The 18,309-nt window shown below is 34.5% G+C and overlaps 1 protein-coding gene across 1 annotated transcript in view; it reads left to right on the plus strand.

Annotated features, from left to right (window-relative positions):
• The window catches only part of LOC111058196 (differentially expressed in FDCP 6 homolog), a 45,105-nt gene extending 29,958 nt beyond the window's left edge, over positions 1 to 15,147 (plus strand). The window contains exons 7-11 of the mRNA XM_039436694.1: positions 8,795 to 8,975; positions 11,021 to 11,157; positions 12,338 to 12,474; positions 13,288 to 13,397; positions 14,648 to 15,147. Coding sequence (XP_039292628.1) covers positions 8,795 to 8,975; positions 11,021 to 11,157; positions 12,338 to 12,474; positions 13,288 to 13,397; positions 14,648 to 14,731 — 649 coding nt within the window. The 3' untranslated portion in view covers positions 14,732 to 15,147. The remainder of the gene's footprint in view (positions 1 to 8,794; positions 8,976 to 11,020; positions 11,158 to 12,337; positions 12,475 to 13,287; positions 13,398 to 14,647) is intronic.
• The last annotated feature ends 3,162 nt before the right edge of the window (positions 15,148 to 18,309 follow it).

Raw genomic sequence — 18,309 nt, forward strand, 5'->3', positions numbered from 1 at the left:
AATGGATTAAAACAGGGATGCGTATTCTCCCCGTTGCTATTCACACTATTTTTGAATGATTTGAGTGATGTTATTGGTGGAGGTATATTATGTTGGGCAGAGGCTGATAAATTCGCTGTTATATTCTGATGACGTGGTATTGTTGTCTGAGAATCCTCGACATCTGCAGTCAATGATAAATAAGTTAAAGGGATATTGCATAAGGTGGAATCTCACAGTGAACATGGCTAAATCCAAGATTGTAGTTTTCAGAAGAGGAGGACGATTGGGAGAAAGAGAGAAGTGGTACTATGGAAATGAAGTTATTGAAACAGTGAATGAGTACAGATACCTGCGAGTTGTTTTTTCATCAAGACTTGCCCTAACCGCACATTTTAAATGTAAGATAACAGCTGCCAGATTTGGGATTAATAGTGTATGGCGAAGACTCATTTTGAATGATGAAGCACCTCTGTCAATGAAATGAGGAATTTTTGATTCGATAAGTAAAGCAGTTGTAACATATGCAGCACAGGTATTGGGATATGCGGAGAGAGAAGAACTAGAAAAATTTCTGAGGTTGTTTGTCAAGAAAATATTTGGACTACCGTGTAATACGCCAAATTATATAGTATACTTAGTGACAGGAAAGGAAATTTTGTGGTTGTATACTTTGAGCGTTCATATAAAATATGTATTGAATTCTTTTGAGATACCTGGCGACCGATATCGAACATTGATCGCAAGGCATTGTTTAAGATAAAAGTGTGGTTGGTATTCTGAATGGAGACGGATATTAAGTGAGTTTGATATTGAATTGCCGATAACAGCGGACAACTGGCAAGCAGCAAATTTCAGGAGGGGGTGGGAAGCAACGTGGGAGAGGGTAATGGAGAAGATAAAAGCTAAAGTTAAAAGTAAGTGGCTAGAGAGAAGAGAGCGGTCACAGTTTCACAGAATCTACGCAGATGTAAAAATTGACGATGGAACGAGAAATTACATGAATGATGAGTCCAAACGGAATGTTACCTCGATGATTTTCAAGGGCCTCCTCTGGGCTATTATCGCTCAATCACGCACCGCAAAGAGAGGAGGGGATAGGTATCTGTTCTATGTGCAATAGCCGAGAAACGGAAGATGCTTATCATTTCATCGGTAAATGTTCAATTTTGGGTGAAATAAGAAAGAAATATCTGAGAGGGGCGATGCTAGAGAGAGAGACAGTAATTGAGTATCTGAATGGAAAATTTTGGACGAGTCTAGTAGGATATTGAGGGAGGCAGTGGAATACAGGCGAGAATTGATAAAGGAATTCAATTTTTAGGAGTTTATAATCGATAAGAGTCATTTCCTCTTTATTGTTATTGATATCTTGTTATGCATATTGTGAAATGTACATTTTAATGTTGAAGTGGAAAAGTCTTTTTAGAAAAAGACAAAAAAATTCCAGCTTTGAAAGTTTCAAACTTCAAAAGGTTGAATCCAAATATGGAATCAGAAATCATCTCCCATTATCACTCAATAAAATACGAGAAAAAGTAACCTTGTACAGTTAACATCACTGAATTATTTACGTTGTCGGGATTTCAATTTTGTCATACAACAATCTAATTCATTAGGTTGAAATCGTTGAATATTACCATGGATTTCCTGTTGAATCATTGACTTAAAATCTTTGCAACAATCAATAAAATCTATTACACAGTATAAATATGCAGTCAGTGAGTATAGAATGTAACATTCTATACTCACTGCTTACAGTAGGCTATAAACATTGTGCTGATCTGAACAGTGAGTATAGAATGTAATTACATTATATTACTCTAACAGCTAACTGGATCTGAATTGATCTATTGTAATAATGGACATAATGAAATAATGTCTTACTATTCCAAGTAAAACGAAACTAATGTTTGTGTTTGTATTAGAGCTGCTGAGTGGATACTGCATACTGAGAAATTCATAAATGATCCAGACCAGCCTGGCGACTTCGATGCTATCGACACCGGAATCTCCTTTTATTTCTATCAATGAATGAATCTGAATTAAAACCATGTATTGTATCAACTATCCTATTATCGTATTGTAATTCGTGAAGCCTGTTTAGTAAAAGCCAGTTACATACACATCGATTTTTTACCGTCCTTATAAAATTCTATTAGATCAAACAGATGATGTTTGACAAGTTGCACTTATTCGAATTCATAAGGATGGCAAAAAACAATCGTACAAAAATCAACGTGCATGTAACTGGCTTTCGAAGACCCATACGATATTGTATTCTATGATCAAATAGAATAGTAAATATCGAAATAAGTGTTGCAGCCAGAACTTGTGTTAAGAACCGGTTTTGTCCCCGCTTTGTAAGTTAAACTAAACACACAATTCCTCCCCGGAATGTGGGTTTGAAGTGTACACACCATTTCTCCCCGCTTTGTGCAGTGGAAGTGTACACACATTTCTCCTCGGTTTGTTCAGTGAAAGTGTACACACATTTCTCCCCTTTTTGTAGGTTTAATGCGTAATTTTTTTTTCAAGTTAACAGAAAAAAAAAGTTACAACTGTATTGAACACATATTAATATACTTTCTAAAACAAAAATTAAATCTCCAACATGTGTGTAAATGTGTGTAAATCAGCCTCCCCGCAATGTATGTTCATTTCTCACCTCCCCGTTTATTACCTTGTTCCAGTATGTGTGTGTGTGTGTGTGTGTGGTGTGTGTGTGTGTGGTGTGTGTGTGTGGTGTGTGTGTGTGTGTGTGTGTGTGGTGTGTGTGTGGTGTGTGTGTGGTGTGTGTGTGTGTGGTGTGTGTGTGTGTGTGTGTTGTGTGTGTGTGTGGTGTGTGTGTGTGTGTGTGTGTGTGGTGTGTGTGTGTGTGTGTGTTGTGTGTGTGTGTGTGGTGTGTGTGTGTGTGTGTGTGGGTGTGTGTGTGTGTGTGTGTGTGTGTGTGTGTGTGTGGTGTGTGTGTGTGTGTTGTGTGTGTGTGTGTGTGTGTGTGTGGTGTGTGTGTGTGTGGTGTGTGTGTGTGTGGTGTGTGTGTGTGTGTGTGTGTGTGGGGTGTGCTATAAGGATCCGACACGAACAATTCCATCAAATGCAATTCAAGATGGCGGCTAAAATAGCGAAAATGTTGTCAAAAGCAGGATTTTCGCGATTTTCTCGAAAACGGCTCCAACGATTTTGATCAAATTTATACCTAAAAAAGTCATTGATAAGTTCTATCAACTGCCACTAGTCCCATATCTGTAGAAATTTCAGGAGCTCCGCCCCATCTATGCAAAGTTTGATTTCAGATTCCCAATTATCAGGCTTCAGATACGATTTAAACAAAAATTCCAAGTGGGAAAGATTGGGCATGAAAATCTCTACTATTAATGTCCAGTAACATTTTCACCTAAAATTGGAAATAAGCTCGAAGTTCGAGAAAATAAGATTATTCAATTTGCAAACTGTTGGCAAGTGTTGATTCTATTAAATCATTCACTATGAACAGATAGCAGACTTTGTGTGTCTGCAGCGTTATTGTCCTGTCATCAGCTGGCTAGATCTTCGAATAGTAGACTAATTTAGATGCGCTGGAACACTAGCGTCAGTTGATCAATTTTCATAACGGCAAGGAAAGTTGTGTGAGTGCGCCACACCAGAATTTATCTATTTATGAATTTAGTTTTAGGTTTGTTGAGATTAGAATTTTGAAATAATAGCATGAAAAATGTCATCTCTATAACAATCTTCAGCATAATCTTATAATATCAATAGCCTTCTTATAATCGTCTACACTCTCATCTTCTTAAATGTCCATTTCCTATTTTGTGATGGCTATCTTTATATCAGATAGCTATCTTTTGTATTTATTCTTTTGTAGGAATAATGGTGATATATATCATGGTTGAATCTAAAAAGAGTTCTATAGTTCTCAACTATTGTTTGTGATCGTATCTGGTATAGTTTCATCTTCCTCATACGAATTAGTTGAGCCCTTTTACTATGAGCAAAAGGTGATAAGCTACTCTAGACTAGACTCACTTTTTTTGAAGCATTTGCTTCAAAAGATGAGTAAATGCTCTAGTTTATTCATACAATTTTGAGTATAAGCTTTTACTTTTGAGCAAATGCTCAAACTATTTTTTTGATGAGCATGAGCAAAAGGTTTTGCTCACGTTTAATCATAGAAAATGAAGCAAATGCTCCATATTTTAGAAGTATAAGCAAATGCTCAACTTTATTCATATGACCCATTATGTCGACCACTAAGCCCCGCGCACACACACATCGATTTTTGTTCGTACTATATTTTGCCGTCCTTATGAATTCTATCAGATTAAACGGAACTTGACTAACATCATCTGTTTGAAATCATCTGTTTAATCTGTTATAAGGACGGCAAAATATCGTATGAACAAAATTCGATGTGTGTGTGCGCGCGGGGCTTCAGTTTTAACTCTGGTTTACAAGATATATAGATTTTTCGTAAAATCACTCTGCTTAAATGGGCTACTTGATTCAAATAAAAACAATATAAAAACTTTTAGTGAAATTTTAACTTGAAAATGACCTATGGTCGAAACTAGTCTATCGAAACTAAAATATTTTAAAGGTTCTAATAAAAGGATACTAAAAGTTTTTATTTTTTGATATATTTGAAAAACGTCAATAACTAAACAACTATTAGTCAAATTCTGGAGATATGGTTGGAAAGAGGAAGGCATTTCCAATAAGATTCATCTAATTTCTTCCTTTTTTTAACGCTTTTAAACTTTTTATGAGCGTTCAAACTGTTTGAAATTTGACTTTAACTCGACGAATGTACTTTGTTTAATTTTTGGTGCTCATAAAAAGTTGAAAAACGTCAACTAAGGAACAAATTATACATATGTTGTATTAATGAAAATTCTATCTCTTTCCAATAATATACTCAGATTTTTTTATTTTGACTGATCGTTTTCAGTTATTGACGTTTTTCAAATATATTGAAAAATCGATATATCTGGAAAACTATGGTCAATTCAATTCAATTCAATTCAATTCTTTATTCCAATACAAAAACAATGTACAATATAGAACAGAATAATAATTATGGAATAATTATTTCCCCGCATGGACTGTTGATCCGTGCGCGGGGAAAGAGTACACAATCTATACAGGCAATACAAGTGCAAAAAAACAGTCAATAATTTATATTGATTCTGGCTTAACCTATAAATAAGAAAAAAAAAATGTTAAATCCTGTAATGTACAAAATACAAACTGTATGTATGATGATTCACACAGCACAAGTACCCGACTCAGAATACTTCATCTTCTTGTGAGCTATCTGAACTGACGATTTAACAACCTTAAATAGAAAGTACAATATAAAAGCAGAATATAAATAATTAAAATAAATAAGAGAGGCATGAAGGGCTTGGAATACAAAATCACAAACTAGTGAGGTTTGTGGTTGAGCATGTGCCAACTGCTTCGTGTCACCTATATGGCGACTCCAGCAGCGCCGCGGCGGCCACCCGGCCGATTGAGCGGAGCCAAAAACCTACTCTCTTTTTGTAGGCGGCAGCACCAAGTTCTTCTGCATCTATAATTGTTTGTGGGAGGTTTCGATAAATCAAATGGGCAAGTAGAAAGGGATTACTGTTCAGTGACGTTAAGGTTGATCTGGGAAAGTTATATCCGTAATTTATTCGGTGTCTGGTTTGATAATCATGTTGTAAGTTTGTAAAGATATTGGTTTTATTTGTTTTTATAAATGTGAGGATGGATTTCAAGTAAAGCTGGCGGATATCCAGTACCTGGAAATCGGAAAAGAGCTGGTCTGACGAGTATCTGACTGGTTTCTTTAGAATAATTTTTATAAGCGCTCTTTGCGTGACAGCCAGAGGCTCAAGCACAGCGGCCGAGGCACCGCCCCACGCCACTACACCATATTGAAGCAGCGACTGAACATACGCAAAATACACACTCCTGCACTGATCCGCAGCCAGCAACCATGCCAGCTGTGAGAAGGCATACAATAATTTCCTCAATTTCCGTTTAACATTGACAATGTGTGGGGACCAACTCATTTTGTGATCAATTGTTATTCCCAAGTAGCAATACTGCTCCACACGCTCAACCTCGTCACAGCCGCAGGCGGCCGACCGCAGATCACCACAGGAGTGTATTGCAAGCCTTCTCAGCCCAGGATCGCCATCCTGTCTAAAGTATATAGGCAGAGACTTGGTTTTTCCGACATTCAATGATAGGGTGTTCTGGTCAAACCACCTTTTAACTTTTAGTAGGTCTGAGGAGGCCTGTTCATAGACTTCGTCCCAAGAACTTCCAGACGACACTAAAACAGTGTCATCGGCGAATAACAATAGTTTCCCTTCAATATTTACTCTTGTTATGTTATTGATATAGATAGAGAATAGTAGGGGGCCCAGGGTACTACCCTGAACCTCACCATACTCGATGCTTTTTGGGTCACTCTGTGTACCGTTGATGGACACAAACTGAGACCTGTTTTCCAAGTAACTAATAAACCAGTCCAGGGATTCAACGCCGGCGTGCTGGAGTTTCACTATCAATTTATGTCTATCAATAGAATCGAATGCTTTTGCCAGGTCGAGGAATGTGACAATCACCCGTTTTTTGTTGCCTATTTCTCCACTTATGTATCTTATTAATTCAAAAAGCGCGTGGGAGGTACCCCTGTCTTGTCTGAAGCCAAATTGAGAATTGGAAATTATTTTCTCACGCTCAAGGTAATTTGTGAGTTGTATTTTGACGCATTTTTCAATTATTTTTGATACCGTGCAAAGTATAGAAATTGGCCTGAAGTTTGAGGTAACATTTTTTTGTCCAGACTTAAATATAGGAACAACTTTTGCAATTTTAAAAACATTCGGAAATCTACCTGTTGTAAAACTAAGATTAATTATGTGTAGCAGAGGTAACTGTAGTGTGTTAATGCTGTTTTTAATTAACTTGGTCGGTATTCCATCCCATCCCGGAGCCGAGCCGCCTCTCATACTGACCACTACCGCGATAAGCTCGTTGTGGGTGACGGGACAAAGAGCAAAGACAGCGTCCGTCGCATGGTCGGCGTCGTCCACCTCGAGTGGACCAGTCGGCTGCAGTGCCCCGGCCAACCGCGAGCCAACCGAGGCAAAGTATTCATTGAAGGCATTACCTATTTGTTTAATTTGAGCGGGAGAGGCCTCACCGCCGCGCTCACAGTACGCCTGCAGCGGAAATTTCGGCTTGCCCGTGGATCGACCAGAAACCTCATTAATAACATTCCAGAATTTCCTAGAATCTCCCCCAGCTTCACTCAATTTATTCTTATAATAATTGTATTTAGAACGCTTAATAGCTGCTTTAAGTGTATTTCGGAATCGAATAAATTTTTGTCTGAGTTGATTATTGTATGGATTTCTCCTGACCTCTTTACTCAACTTGTCACGACGACGCATCGATTGCAGGAGGCCAGAGGTTATCCATGGTTTAATTTTTTTCGTTTTAGCACACACTCTTTCGGATGTTGTGAACTGCTCCAAATTTTTCTGTAGGATCTCATTGAAACTCTCAACAGCCTCATCAACAATTCTCCTCAACTTATATTCAATGGTGAATATAAGAAATAGATTTTTCTTCGATCATTTTTGTTTTAAATTTCATGTAGAATCTATGGTCTTCGGCGGTTACACCTTTCGTGAGGCGTATAATATAATTATGAAAATGAGTCTATAAAGTGAAATCAAGTCAGTGGAATGATACAACGGTATTGTAGTATATATAGTGAGATTCACGTTATAAAGTCTATAATTATATATATTATATATCTATTATTGCCATAGAATAATAAATTGTCTACCTGAAAAATTCATTCTAAATAGAAATACTAAGTGTTTAATTTATGAAATAAGAGAGTGGGTATGTAGGAAAGTTTACTTCGGACTTGAGATTTCAGAAGATTAATTGACTTTTTGTTCTAGTGCTTACATTGTTATATTGTACATACATTTATATTCTAGTGTTTATATTGCATATTGTTTCTTCTGGTACTAATTAAATTGTCTTAGACATCCATCCTAATTACTTTTAAGATTTTTGAACTCTCTTCCAGAGCTCAAGCATTAGCTTTTCTGGGAGAGCCCATTATTTCAATATTAAAATAAAAGAAAACATTCGTTGAATATGTTTTTAAATTAGTTAAGATTATAATTAGTTATAACATTATAAGAATGTTTTTGTTTCACTTGTTTGTAAAAAAAGAATGGCAATAAATTGATTTGAGTTAATGAGTTAAAAAGTCAATGAAAATGATAGGACGCTTTTTTAACGTCTCATGTTGCACACTAATGAGCGGTGTTTCGAGTTCAACGCCTACGTTCACAAGTCAGTCAATCAAAATTCATTCATCAAAAATGCTATTTACAATACTGAGGCAAGTTTGCACAAAAATCTGTTGAATTTTGATCACAAAACCACAATGTTGATCAGGTGCTGACTTTATAACGTGAATCTCATTATAGTCTTGAAACGTCTATTAATCTTGATGTGAATGTAATACGTGAAACTAGGAAACAGTCTTGAATGTCTGGCCACCAACGTAACGTTTCACATGTCCTATACGACTATCAAGCAAACAATCTTCACTGTTCACCTGTACAGCGGTTTTTTGCCTGCACACCTACGTCTTAGCCACAGCTTCACTGACATTCATGTTCTCGACTGTACAGACGTATCAGATATGTGTGATAGTGGTTAGTCTTCCTTGTCTTGGTACACCTAATCCTTATGTGAATGTAAATAAGTGATGTGAATGTTGTAGGACTCGGCTGCAATGGGTGTCGGCCCTGCAGTTGGCCATCCACTCGTCGGCCGACTCGATCGGCTACCAACGCCAGTTAGCACAGCGCAGGCGCAGGCAGCGCGACGCCGACCTGGAGGAGAGGAGGCGTCGGTCCAGCCTCATGCACGACATGGGCGCCAAACTGCATGCTGAGAAAATGGTCAGTCCAACACTCAAATTATTATCGAATCAATTCGTTTATTGCTAAAAAACAATTGAAATGTCCTAAGAACTGATATAATGTTATTTTAGATTATGTTAAAATGTTGAAATGACGTACAAAATGTTATTTGAACCGATATAAGTTAACCTCTAAGGTTAGGTTAGGTTACAAGTGGCAATTGATCCACGTCAGAACCGATACACTCGCTGTGTATCAACCATGGTATCACTCACTTATTCACTCACTCATTCATTTCCTTATTCAGTCACTCACTCATTCATTAATTTCCTTATTCAGTCACTCACTCATTCATAAAAAATCAATTAAAGTTTATTCATCAAAAACAATTACAATACAAATTAGAATATTATAACATTTAATACAATTAAAACAATTAAGTTTTATGCATTGAATAATTTCTTAATAGGCATAGATAATTCAATGAATAAATATATACCCCACTATAAATTATATGTGTTGGGGTGTAAGTTATTAGTTGCTTGTTGCGTGTTAATTACTATTTAGTTCAAACTTCATTCAGTGATAGAGGATTAAAGTTTTTTATATTGAAATTAGTAAAAAATTATAACACATACAAAAATAAAATTAGTAGATAAATATTAATGTTCTATTGAGAATAACAATTAGAAAGTTAATTGAAAAAACGAAAAACTAGTAAAGGAATGAATGAAGATTAAATAGTTTCAATATTTAAAGTCTAACTAAATTTTCTCAATCTTCTACTGCAATATCAACTAACCAGGAAGATAAACTTTTCTTGAACTTGTGTCTATTGAATTCTTCCCTAATGTTACTTGCTATTGATTCATTCTCTTATTCAGTCACTCATTCATCCATTCTCTTATTCACTCTCTCACTCAATCACTCGCTCATTCACTCACTTACTCATTCACCACCTCACTCACAGCACTATCTCACTTGTTTTGCTTTTAAAAGCTTCCTAGAGACTTTTATCAGAGTATAGGAATTATTGTAAAACTTCATAACATAAGACTGGCTAATAACGGTGAAACGTCTACATGCATGTTTATCATTCACACTCACAATCATGTTCATCATGTATGTTTTGTCATCAGCGAGAGGCTTCCAACATAAAATAAATAACCATTAACAATAATTAAACCACTGATAAATTACAAATTATAATGATACAAAAATAATTCAACCTCAAATAGAGCAACGAAGAAAAATAAGCTTGGAAAATCGAAGATTCAAAAACCTAACCTTATTCCTTATTGTACAATTATAACTTTTGAAATGTTAGAACAGGCTAATACCCAAAAACATAGAAAGAAAATCTAGAGTAAAAGTACATTCTTAATGCTTTTGTTGGTGTGAATGCCCATTGCGGTAAGGTCCCACCTCGCTCAAATATATAATTGAAGCCGTCAATGGGACTTATTACTATCATATTCCAGAAGGGACCGTTAGTTTAACGTGCCCATCCGATAACACGGCGGTCATAAACTTTTGGCGATGAGCGGGTTTGAACCAGAGATCTCTAGGCTGCTATGCAAGCACTCTATTCACTAGACTAGACCATGGATCATTCCGTGAATAGAAAATTTATTTTACTATGTTATAATTCTATTATAGTACAAACTAATGACTGACAATTAGTTGCGTATGTTTCATTTGTATTCTGATGATAATTCATTAATTGCGCTCGAAATAAAGAAGATGTGAAATTGGTAGTACCATCTAAGGCTTTTTTTGACATAACTAATTGGACCACTAATTGAATTTTTTAAATTCAGCGAATTACGCCAGGCCCTCACAAACACAGGCTTTTGCCTACATGTGAGTCTCTCATAACGTAAGGGTATATATAAATGTACTGTAACTGTACTGTATTATTTATAAATTGTGAGAATAAAAATTTGATTTGATTTGACCATAATGCTTGATGAAGAAAAGTCTTCGGCTATTGAGAGCAAAGCAAGCTGTGCTCTGAGTCAGGGTTCAGATCACGGTAGCTCATTAATTATTTAATTTTATTGATCTTATTTTTATTTTTCTAGGCTCGAGTGGCAGCTGAACTACAAGCTCAAGAAATAAAAGAAGTAAAAGAGAAAGAAATCGAAATGCTAGGAACACGTTTAGAAGAAGAAACGCAGGCTAAAAGAGACGAAGAGATTGTTCGTAATCTACAAGCTAGGTTAGTAATTATCATTTCTATTTCGAACCAACATCTTTGATGACGAATTTTTTCATAAGTTTGATTGTAGCGTGTTCGTTCAATGTTATTGTAGAGTAGTTGTTGATCCAATTTATCATAATTGGATAAAACACTGTTGTAAATGTGCTTTTGTAATTGACACTTTATTCATTAAAAGTTTACATTCATAAACAAGATAAAAATAGAATAAAACATCATCTTTGAACGTATCTCATAAAACTCCAACTTCAACTAGTTATTTACTTGTAAACGTTCGTTGATATAACAGTCATTTTGACAACCGTGCTCACATGATAAATCCACGTAGGGCTAGCCTACATCAATACTTTTATATCTTACTTTTTATGAGGAATCTTTTGGAAGTAACAAGGTACTCCAGGGATTGTCCCCAGTGTACTAAAACGCGAAATTTCGAAATCTACAAATCAATGTGAGTTTTGTTGTAAATGTAAAAAATTAATTTCAACTCTTTTTTCAAATTTTCTCTGGAAGTATACAATACTTCAGCCGTGTCCACACTGTACAAATGTTCGACATACGTGTGTCGGCGAACATGTTTGTTGAGGGGCTCAGGGACAAACATTTTTAAAAAGTTTGGACAATCATTGTTTGTCAAACAAAAGATACTGTTTTCTCAAACATTTTCAGTGTTTGCTGTAAAACATAAAACCTGTTGTCCTCACTTACAAATATTTTGTTTGGTGACGCGTCCACACTGGCCACGGGCAAACATTGTTTGTCAAACATAATAAAATTTGCCCAAACTGTTTCAACAAACATGTTTGTCGAACATTTATCAGTATGGGCCCGTCTTACGAAGTATCAAGGTAGTACCCAGTGTATTGAAACATTTTTTTTTGTGTAGTTGAGAAGTTGATATTGTGATAATTATTCATATTAAATGAAAAAGACTAAGAAATTATAAAAAAACCACAGATTGTCAATCTCTGATAAACAGAGATACAGCTGATAAACAAAGATTGACAATGGTGTAATAACCGAAACCGGTCTTTCTAAGTATCAACAAATCTGTGGTTTTTTGACAATTTCTTAGTCTTTTTCATTTAATATGTATTGGAACACGTTCGAAATCTACAAAGCATGTAAGTTATGTTATGAATGAAGAAAATTAATTTTAACTCATTTTTCAAATTTTCAGAGTTTTAAGAGAAGAATGGGAGAAACGAGAAGAGCTGGAACAGTTACAAGAGGAACAGAGGTTGATGCTGGAAGAGGAGAGGAGATTACGTCTGGAATTTGAGGAGAAACAGCGCGAAAAAGAACTGCAGTTACAAGGTACAGTAATAATTAAAAGTAGTGTTTATTCATTTAGTCATGTACAATTATTACAGGGTGGTGTTAGGTGGCTCAGGTCTACCAGCTTGTTCTGGTTCACATGAAGTCAATTGAAAAATAAGTTTATTTCTATGAAACTTAAAGACAAGTGTTCGACATACATGTTTGTTGTATTATGTTTGACAAACAATGTTTGCCCGTGGCCAGTGTGGACGCGTCACCAAACAAAATATTTGTAAGTGGGGAAAACAGGCTTTTAATTTTTATTTTTTGAATACAGCAAACACTGAAAATGTTTGGAAAAACAATAATTTTTGTTTGACAAACAATGATTGTCCGAACTTTTTTAAATGTTTGTCCCTGAGCTCCTCAACAAACATGTCTGTCGAACATTTGTTCAGTGTGGATACGGCTTAATAAATTGCATACCTTATAATATATTTAGCAGGAAGTGTATGGTATTGTTATGATAGCTGCGGAGTAGGATCAAACTCAGATCATATTCGAAGCAAACTTGAAACCATCCAAACTAGAAAAAGAGGCTGATAATACTTGAATCCTATGTCAAAGAGTAAATCTTGTGTTTATTGAGTTCTCTGGTTGAGAATGTCCAAGGCCCGAATTCACCAAAAACGAAAACTAGAGTTGAGCGGCAGTTGGATTTAGTCAGATGATTTTAAATTGGTTTTGCCATATTATTTTTGTTGGTTTAGAACAAACTGTCGCTCAACCCTAGTTTTCATTTTGGTAGAATCGGGCCTGAGATATTCTACTTGTTACTGTAACCTGATGAATTGGTGGGTCCCTTTGCAGAAGCTCAGCGCAAACTGAAAGAGCTGGAAGCAGAGAGAGAGCGCTTGGACATGGAACTGAAAGGAGCCAAGGATAAAATTTATTTCGGGGACCAAAGCAACACTGCTAAGGTGAGAGATAACATTAATTTTTCCGGAAAATTGAACACTTGAAATATAATTACCTATCAACTCTGCTGAAAATGATCGAAATTGAATTCATAGTTTAACCAGCTCTGACAATATCAAGTAAATTTAGCTAAATAATTTTTTACAAACGACATATAGTTTGTTCAATCTATCTATAAAGTGGAAGTTTTTCATATAAATTTCTGTTAATCATTTTTAATTGTTGCTGAAAATGATCGAGTTTCAATTTATAGTTTAACCAGTTCTGACAATATCAAGATTAGCCAACTAACGTTTTACAAACCACAGATCTTTCTGAAGAGGAAGAGGGCATTGTTAGTATTAGATGTAATTAAATTTACCTATAAAATGGAATTTTTTCATATGGATTTCTATTCATTATTTTCAAATTGTTATTCGTTTATTAATAAACACATTTTTAATTTCCTTGCCCTATTCCCATAGGTAAGGAAAGTATTGCTTGCCCTATTACCATAGGTAAGGAAAGTATTGCTTTCCCAAAAAAATGACTCGAACGATTTTCTTCAAATTTATACCATGGATAGCTATTTATAAGCCCTATCAACTGACATAAGTCTCATTTCTGGGAAAATTGCAGGAGCTCCGTTTATTCTTGAGAAAAATGGCGGATAATGACTAAAAAACCATGTTTTTTACGATTTTCTCAAAAATGACTTGACCGTTTTTTTTCAAATTCATACCCCGTATAGTTAGTTATTTATCAGCTCTATCAACTGGCATGAGTCTTTTTCCTGGGAAACTAATTAGGGTTCTACCCTATCCTTGATAAATGGACTGTGTAACCTCTTTCTCGTGCATGAGGTAGGTATGTGAGCAGTTTATAAAAAAAACACATAGTCGAGATAATTTCATCTTTAGAACAGCTGTTTTGACGACTTTTAAAAAAATCATCGAATTTCACAATTTACATAAAGGAAAAAGTACCGTACTCTGAAAACAATAATAATAATACACATATACAGTAGTCTGATCGTAGTTTCAAATATGTTGCCGCCAATCGTCATTATGTTATTCCCCTAAATTATCCTCGTTTAAGAATGATGCTTATAGTTCAATGAGCAAGGAAAGTTGTGAGAGTACCACACCAGATTTCTTGTGTTGTTGACAAATTTATTCAGTTTTTTTTTAATTCATTCACTTTAAAGTACAAATTATAAGAGTAATCCCTACAAATTTATATCTTTTTAAAATTACAATTCAATTTTTTACAGACAAATTCTCAGGTGAAAGTGAGACGTACCATGTCATTTATGCCATCAACCAGAGATGGGCGTTCGAGTCGCTCACCTTTATAATCCTCACTTCGATTTTATGAGCAATGGTAAGCCTTACTAACTCAGTTCTAGATCAAATCCATCATTAATGTATAGAACATATTTCTAAAGGCTGAGTTGAACTTGTTTCTCAAATAATCAATGTTAGAAATTTATTACCATTCTTTTAATTTGTTCTACCGATACTAGTGTTCTGAATTAACTAGATTCTAGTGAAATTTGACTGTAGTGAGGTCCACGTTATATTGACAGTATTTGATTAACATTAGTTTTGCTATCCTTGTCTATCATTCTACAAAGCAGCGCTATCCTTTTCTAGTTCAGCAACGTTGCCAAATTGTCTTTTAACAATCTAGAAATATTTATGAATAATATATTTAATGGCAGTTATGAAAACTTAGTGACGGTTGCACAAAAGCCGGTTAAATTTTAACCGTGATTAATCAGCAACGTTGCCAGATCGTCTTTTAACAATCTAGAAATATTTATGAAAAATATATTCAATCTCAGTTATGAAAACTTAGTGATGGTTGCACAAAAGCCGGTTGAACTTTAACCGTGATTAATTCCACGATAACCAATCAGAAAAGCCGTCTTTTCAAAAACGCCTTCTCTGATTGGTTCTCGTGGAATTAATCACGGTTAAAGTTCAACCGGCTTTTGTGCAACCGGGTCCTAGTATATAAACATTGAAAAAAATATTTTTTTGACTATAATCAAAAAATATTTTCTTTTCTATAATATCGGGGCACCGAGCTTCGCTCGTTATTTTTATTTATTGATAAACAGTTCTCTCAAATGATCGTGTTTATATTTTACAGCTGGCTATACATTAGCTTATGAATTTCGGGGATGTGATATTTTGATTTTCCACAGAATCACTCGCTCACTTTTTACTATCCACAGACGACGAAAGTCTCACCTGTTTCAGCCAAGGATGAATTATCCTTTTAATGTCGATCAGCGAGTTTTCCCAAGGATGAATTATCCTTTTCATGTCGTTCAGCGAGTTTTCTCAAGGATGAGAACTAGTGCAATCGAATTTTTATATCATAGACCTACCATGTTCCAAATTTCGTGAAAATCGTTAGAGCCGTTTTCGAGATCCGTTGAACTTAAATAACCAGATATAAAAATATAAACAGTTATACGGAAATTGCTCGCTTAATATAATATGATAATTTATTATTTAAAAAAGAATGAACAGATAATATTTCATCAGATTTACCGGTATCCGTTATCCTAGGCCTATATAGGAGGCAGTGGCAGGGCAGAGAATTGGCAACGCTGTTCTCCTATATTTCTCCTCTGCCATTATAACGTGGACCTCACCATAGTGATTTTGAATTTTTCATACTAGTGTTAGGAAATTGCCTTTGGATGTTCGCAAAAAGAACTGCATCTCTTATGAGTAAGTTCGACTTATCCCAAGTAAAGGTGGGTTTTCGTTGATGCGTAATTATTTAGATTACTCCAGGTTCTTATAGGAGTGTTCACACGTTCTCGGCCTGCGAAAGTGTGAACAATTCCCTGCACCAAAAGTATTATCCCGTATTCGTCGAATCATTACGCATAAATGAAACCCCGCTTCTCACTGTAGCTATATTATTAAGTATTAATACGGTGGACTTTTATGATTGGTACATGTTTTTCGAATAATAAATACTACAGTATAAAACATAATGTTATAAACTTGCCTTTGATGTTTTGAAAAAGAAAGATATCATATTACAGTTAAGCTGAACTCATTCTTCTGTAGAATGATGTACCATATAAGTAACTTTGTAGTACTGTAATAAATATTATTGAGTAAAATATTGTTCATTTGTATTACAAGTAATAGATATAAAGACTAGAGCTATGAACTTGCCTTTGAATGTTTACCGAAAGAAATACATAATGTTATAGCTAAAGTACTTTTGAGTTGGTTCAACTTATTTCAAGTTAGAGTATAATATATTTCATATTTATAGTTATAGTATCTCAAGTAATACTGCTGTAATAGTATCAAGTGCAATAGTTTGGGAACGGGACTGAGTGAAACTTGTTTACAATTTTAAATGATTCGTCAACTAATCTTTCATAAATCAATTTTTTATGATTTTTGAAGTAATAGTAACCTTGATATAGTGGAGTTTTTTAAATAAATTTTAAATCTATTCAAGAATCAAATTTTATCATTTATGAATTATCCTAGATTTGTTGCTTATATTATATGCAACAATAAATATGAATAAATCTTTCAAAAAACAATTTCAAGCTACCGTTAATGTAATTTTGTGGCTTGGAAACCTTGTTTCAATGGAGTCCTTGTATGTTAGAAAATCTCCATAGTTTAAAACATTATTGATGTTTATAGCCTTGTGTTAATGTAATTATTATTATAACTTGGAAGCCTTTTTACCGCAGGTTTACTTGAAATTGAACTTGATATATTTGTACCCTAGGAAAGTGAAGTTAAGCTATTCTGAAATTGCCATTCTTTCCTCAAGTTTTATAAATAAGCTCACTTTTTAGTGTAATATTTTTGTTGACAAACTTTCTAGGTTAAGTTTGGAATAGGAAGTATGCATTTATTTTTAAACTAATATGGTTGATTTTGATGAACCCGCCTTAAATAAATCCTATCTCTAGCTCAAATATTTTTTAAAGTTTGTAAGAGAAAAAATTTTGAGCTCATAAATGTTTCTCTGAGAACTTTCTGCATCAGTGCGTCTATGTGAATACTGTACCACCTTTATAATATTAATATTTTAAGCTGTAGATAGTAATATCACTCGTTGAAACCCTATCATTCCAATCTATTTATAAAATATCAGACTGATCCCATTGCATTTTTTCGCGTAGATTTATACTACATTAGGTTCGATTTTCACTTGATTCTATTTTTATTTAAAAATGTATTTTGGTTGTAAAAAAATGTTGAAACATCACTCATTGCTCATTTTTGTACATTTATCTAACATTTTAGCAATATCAAAGCTAACAGTTCCCACCTTTTATAAGACATTTTCATGTAGTCATATGAAGAAATGTTGTGTTACAAATATCCTGGTCTGAATTTCAAATATTAATGAATCATTTCAGCAATCATTCAAAGTAGAATGTTACTAGATGAAACCTTTCTTTTGTAAGCTAAAATTGATTTAATAATCTATAATAATAATTTTATAATCAAGATAAAATTGGTTTCATAATCAAGATTCAAGAACATACCTTGAGAGAAGCCATCAATTCATTAGAAAACATAATATTACTGAAATTTAAAAACAAATTGCACATTTAGAAATGATTTTATTCAAAATTCTCGGGTCAAACTTTTTTACGATCTTCGAACATTCCAATATTAACAGTTACCAGTAATTCAAATTTGATTTATATTCATCAAAACATTGTTTTCGGATCTTGGTATTCTATGTAATATTCTAGTTATTAGTGGTAGGTTAAGGTAGCAGCTAAATATGATTGTCAATATTAGGTCAAGTTGAAATTTGACTTGATCAACGTATTTTGGAATATTGGAACAATTGTAAATTATTATAATTTAGGCCTTTAATAACATAATTAGGTAGCTATTGACATTTACAAGATGTTTTCCA

The sequence above is a fragment of the Nilaparvata lugens genome, chromosome 10, assembly GCF_014356525.2.
Source record: "Nilaparvata lugens isolate BPH chromosome 10, ASM1435652v1, whole genome shotgun sequence".
NCBI classification, from domain to species: domain Eukaryota; kingdom Metazoa; phylum Arthropoda; class Insecta; order Hemiptera; family Delphacidae; genus Nilaparvata; species Nilaparvata lugens.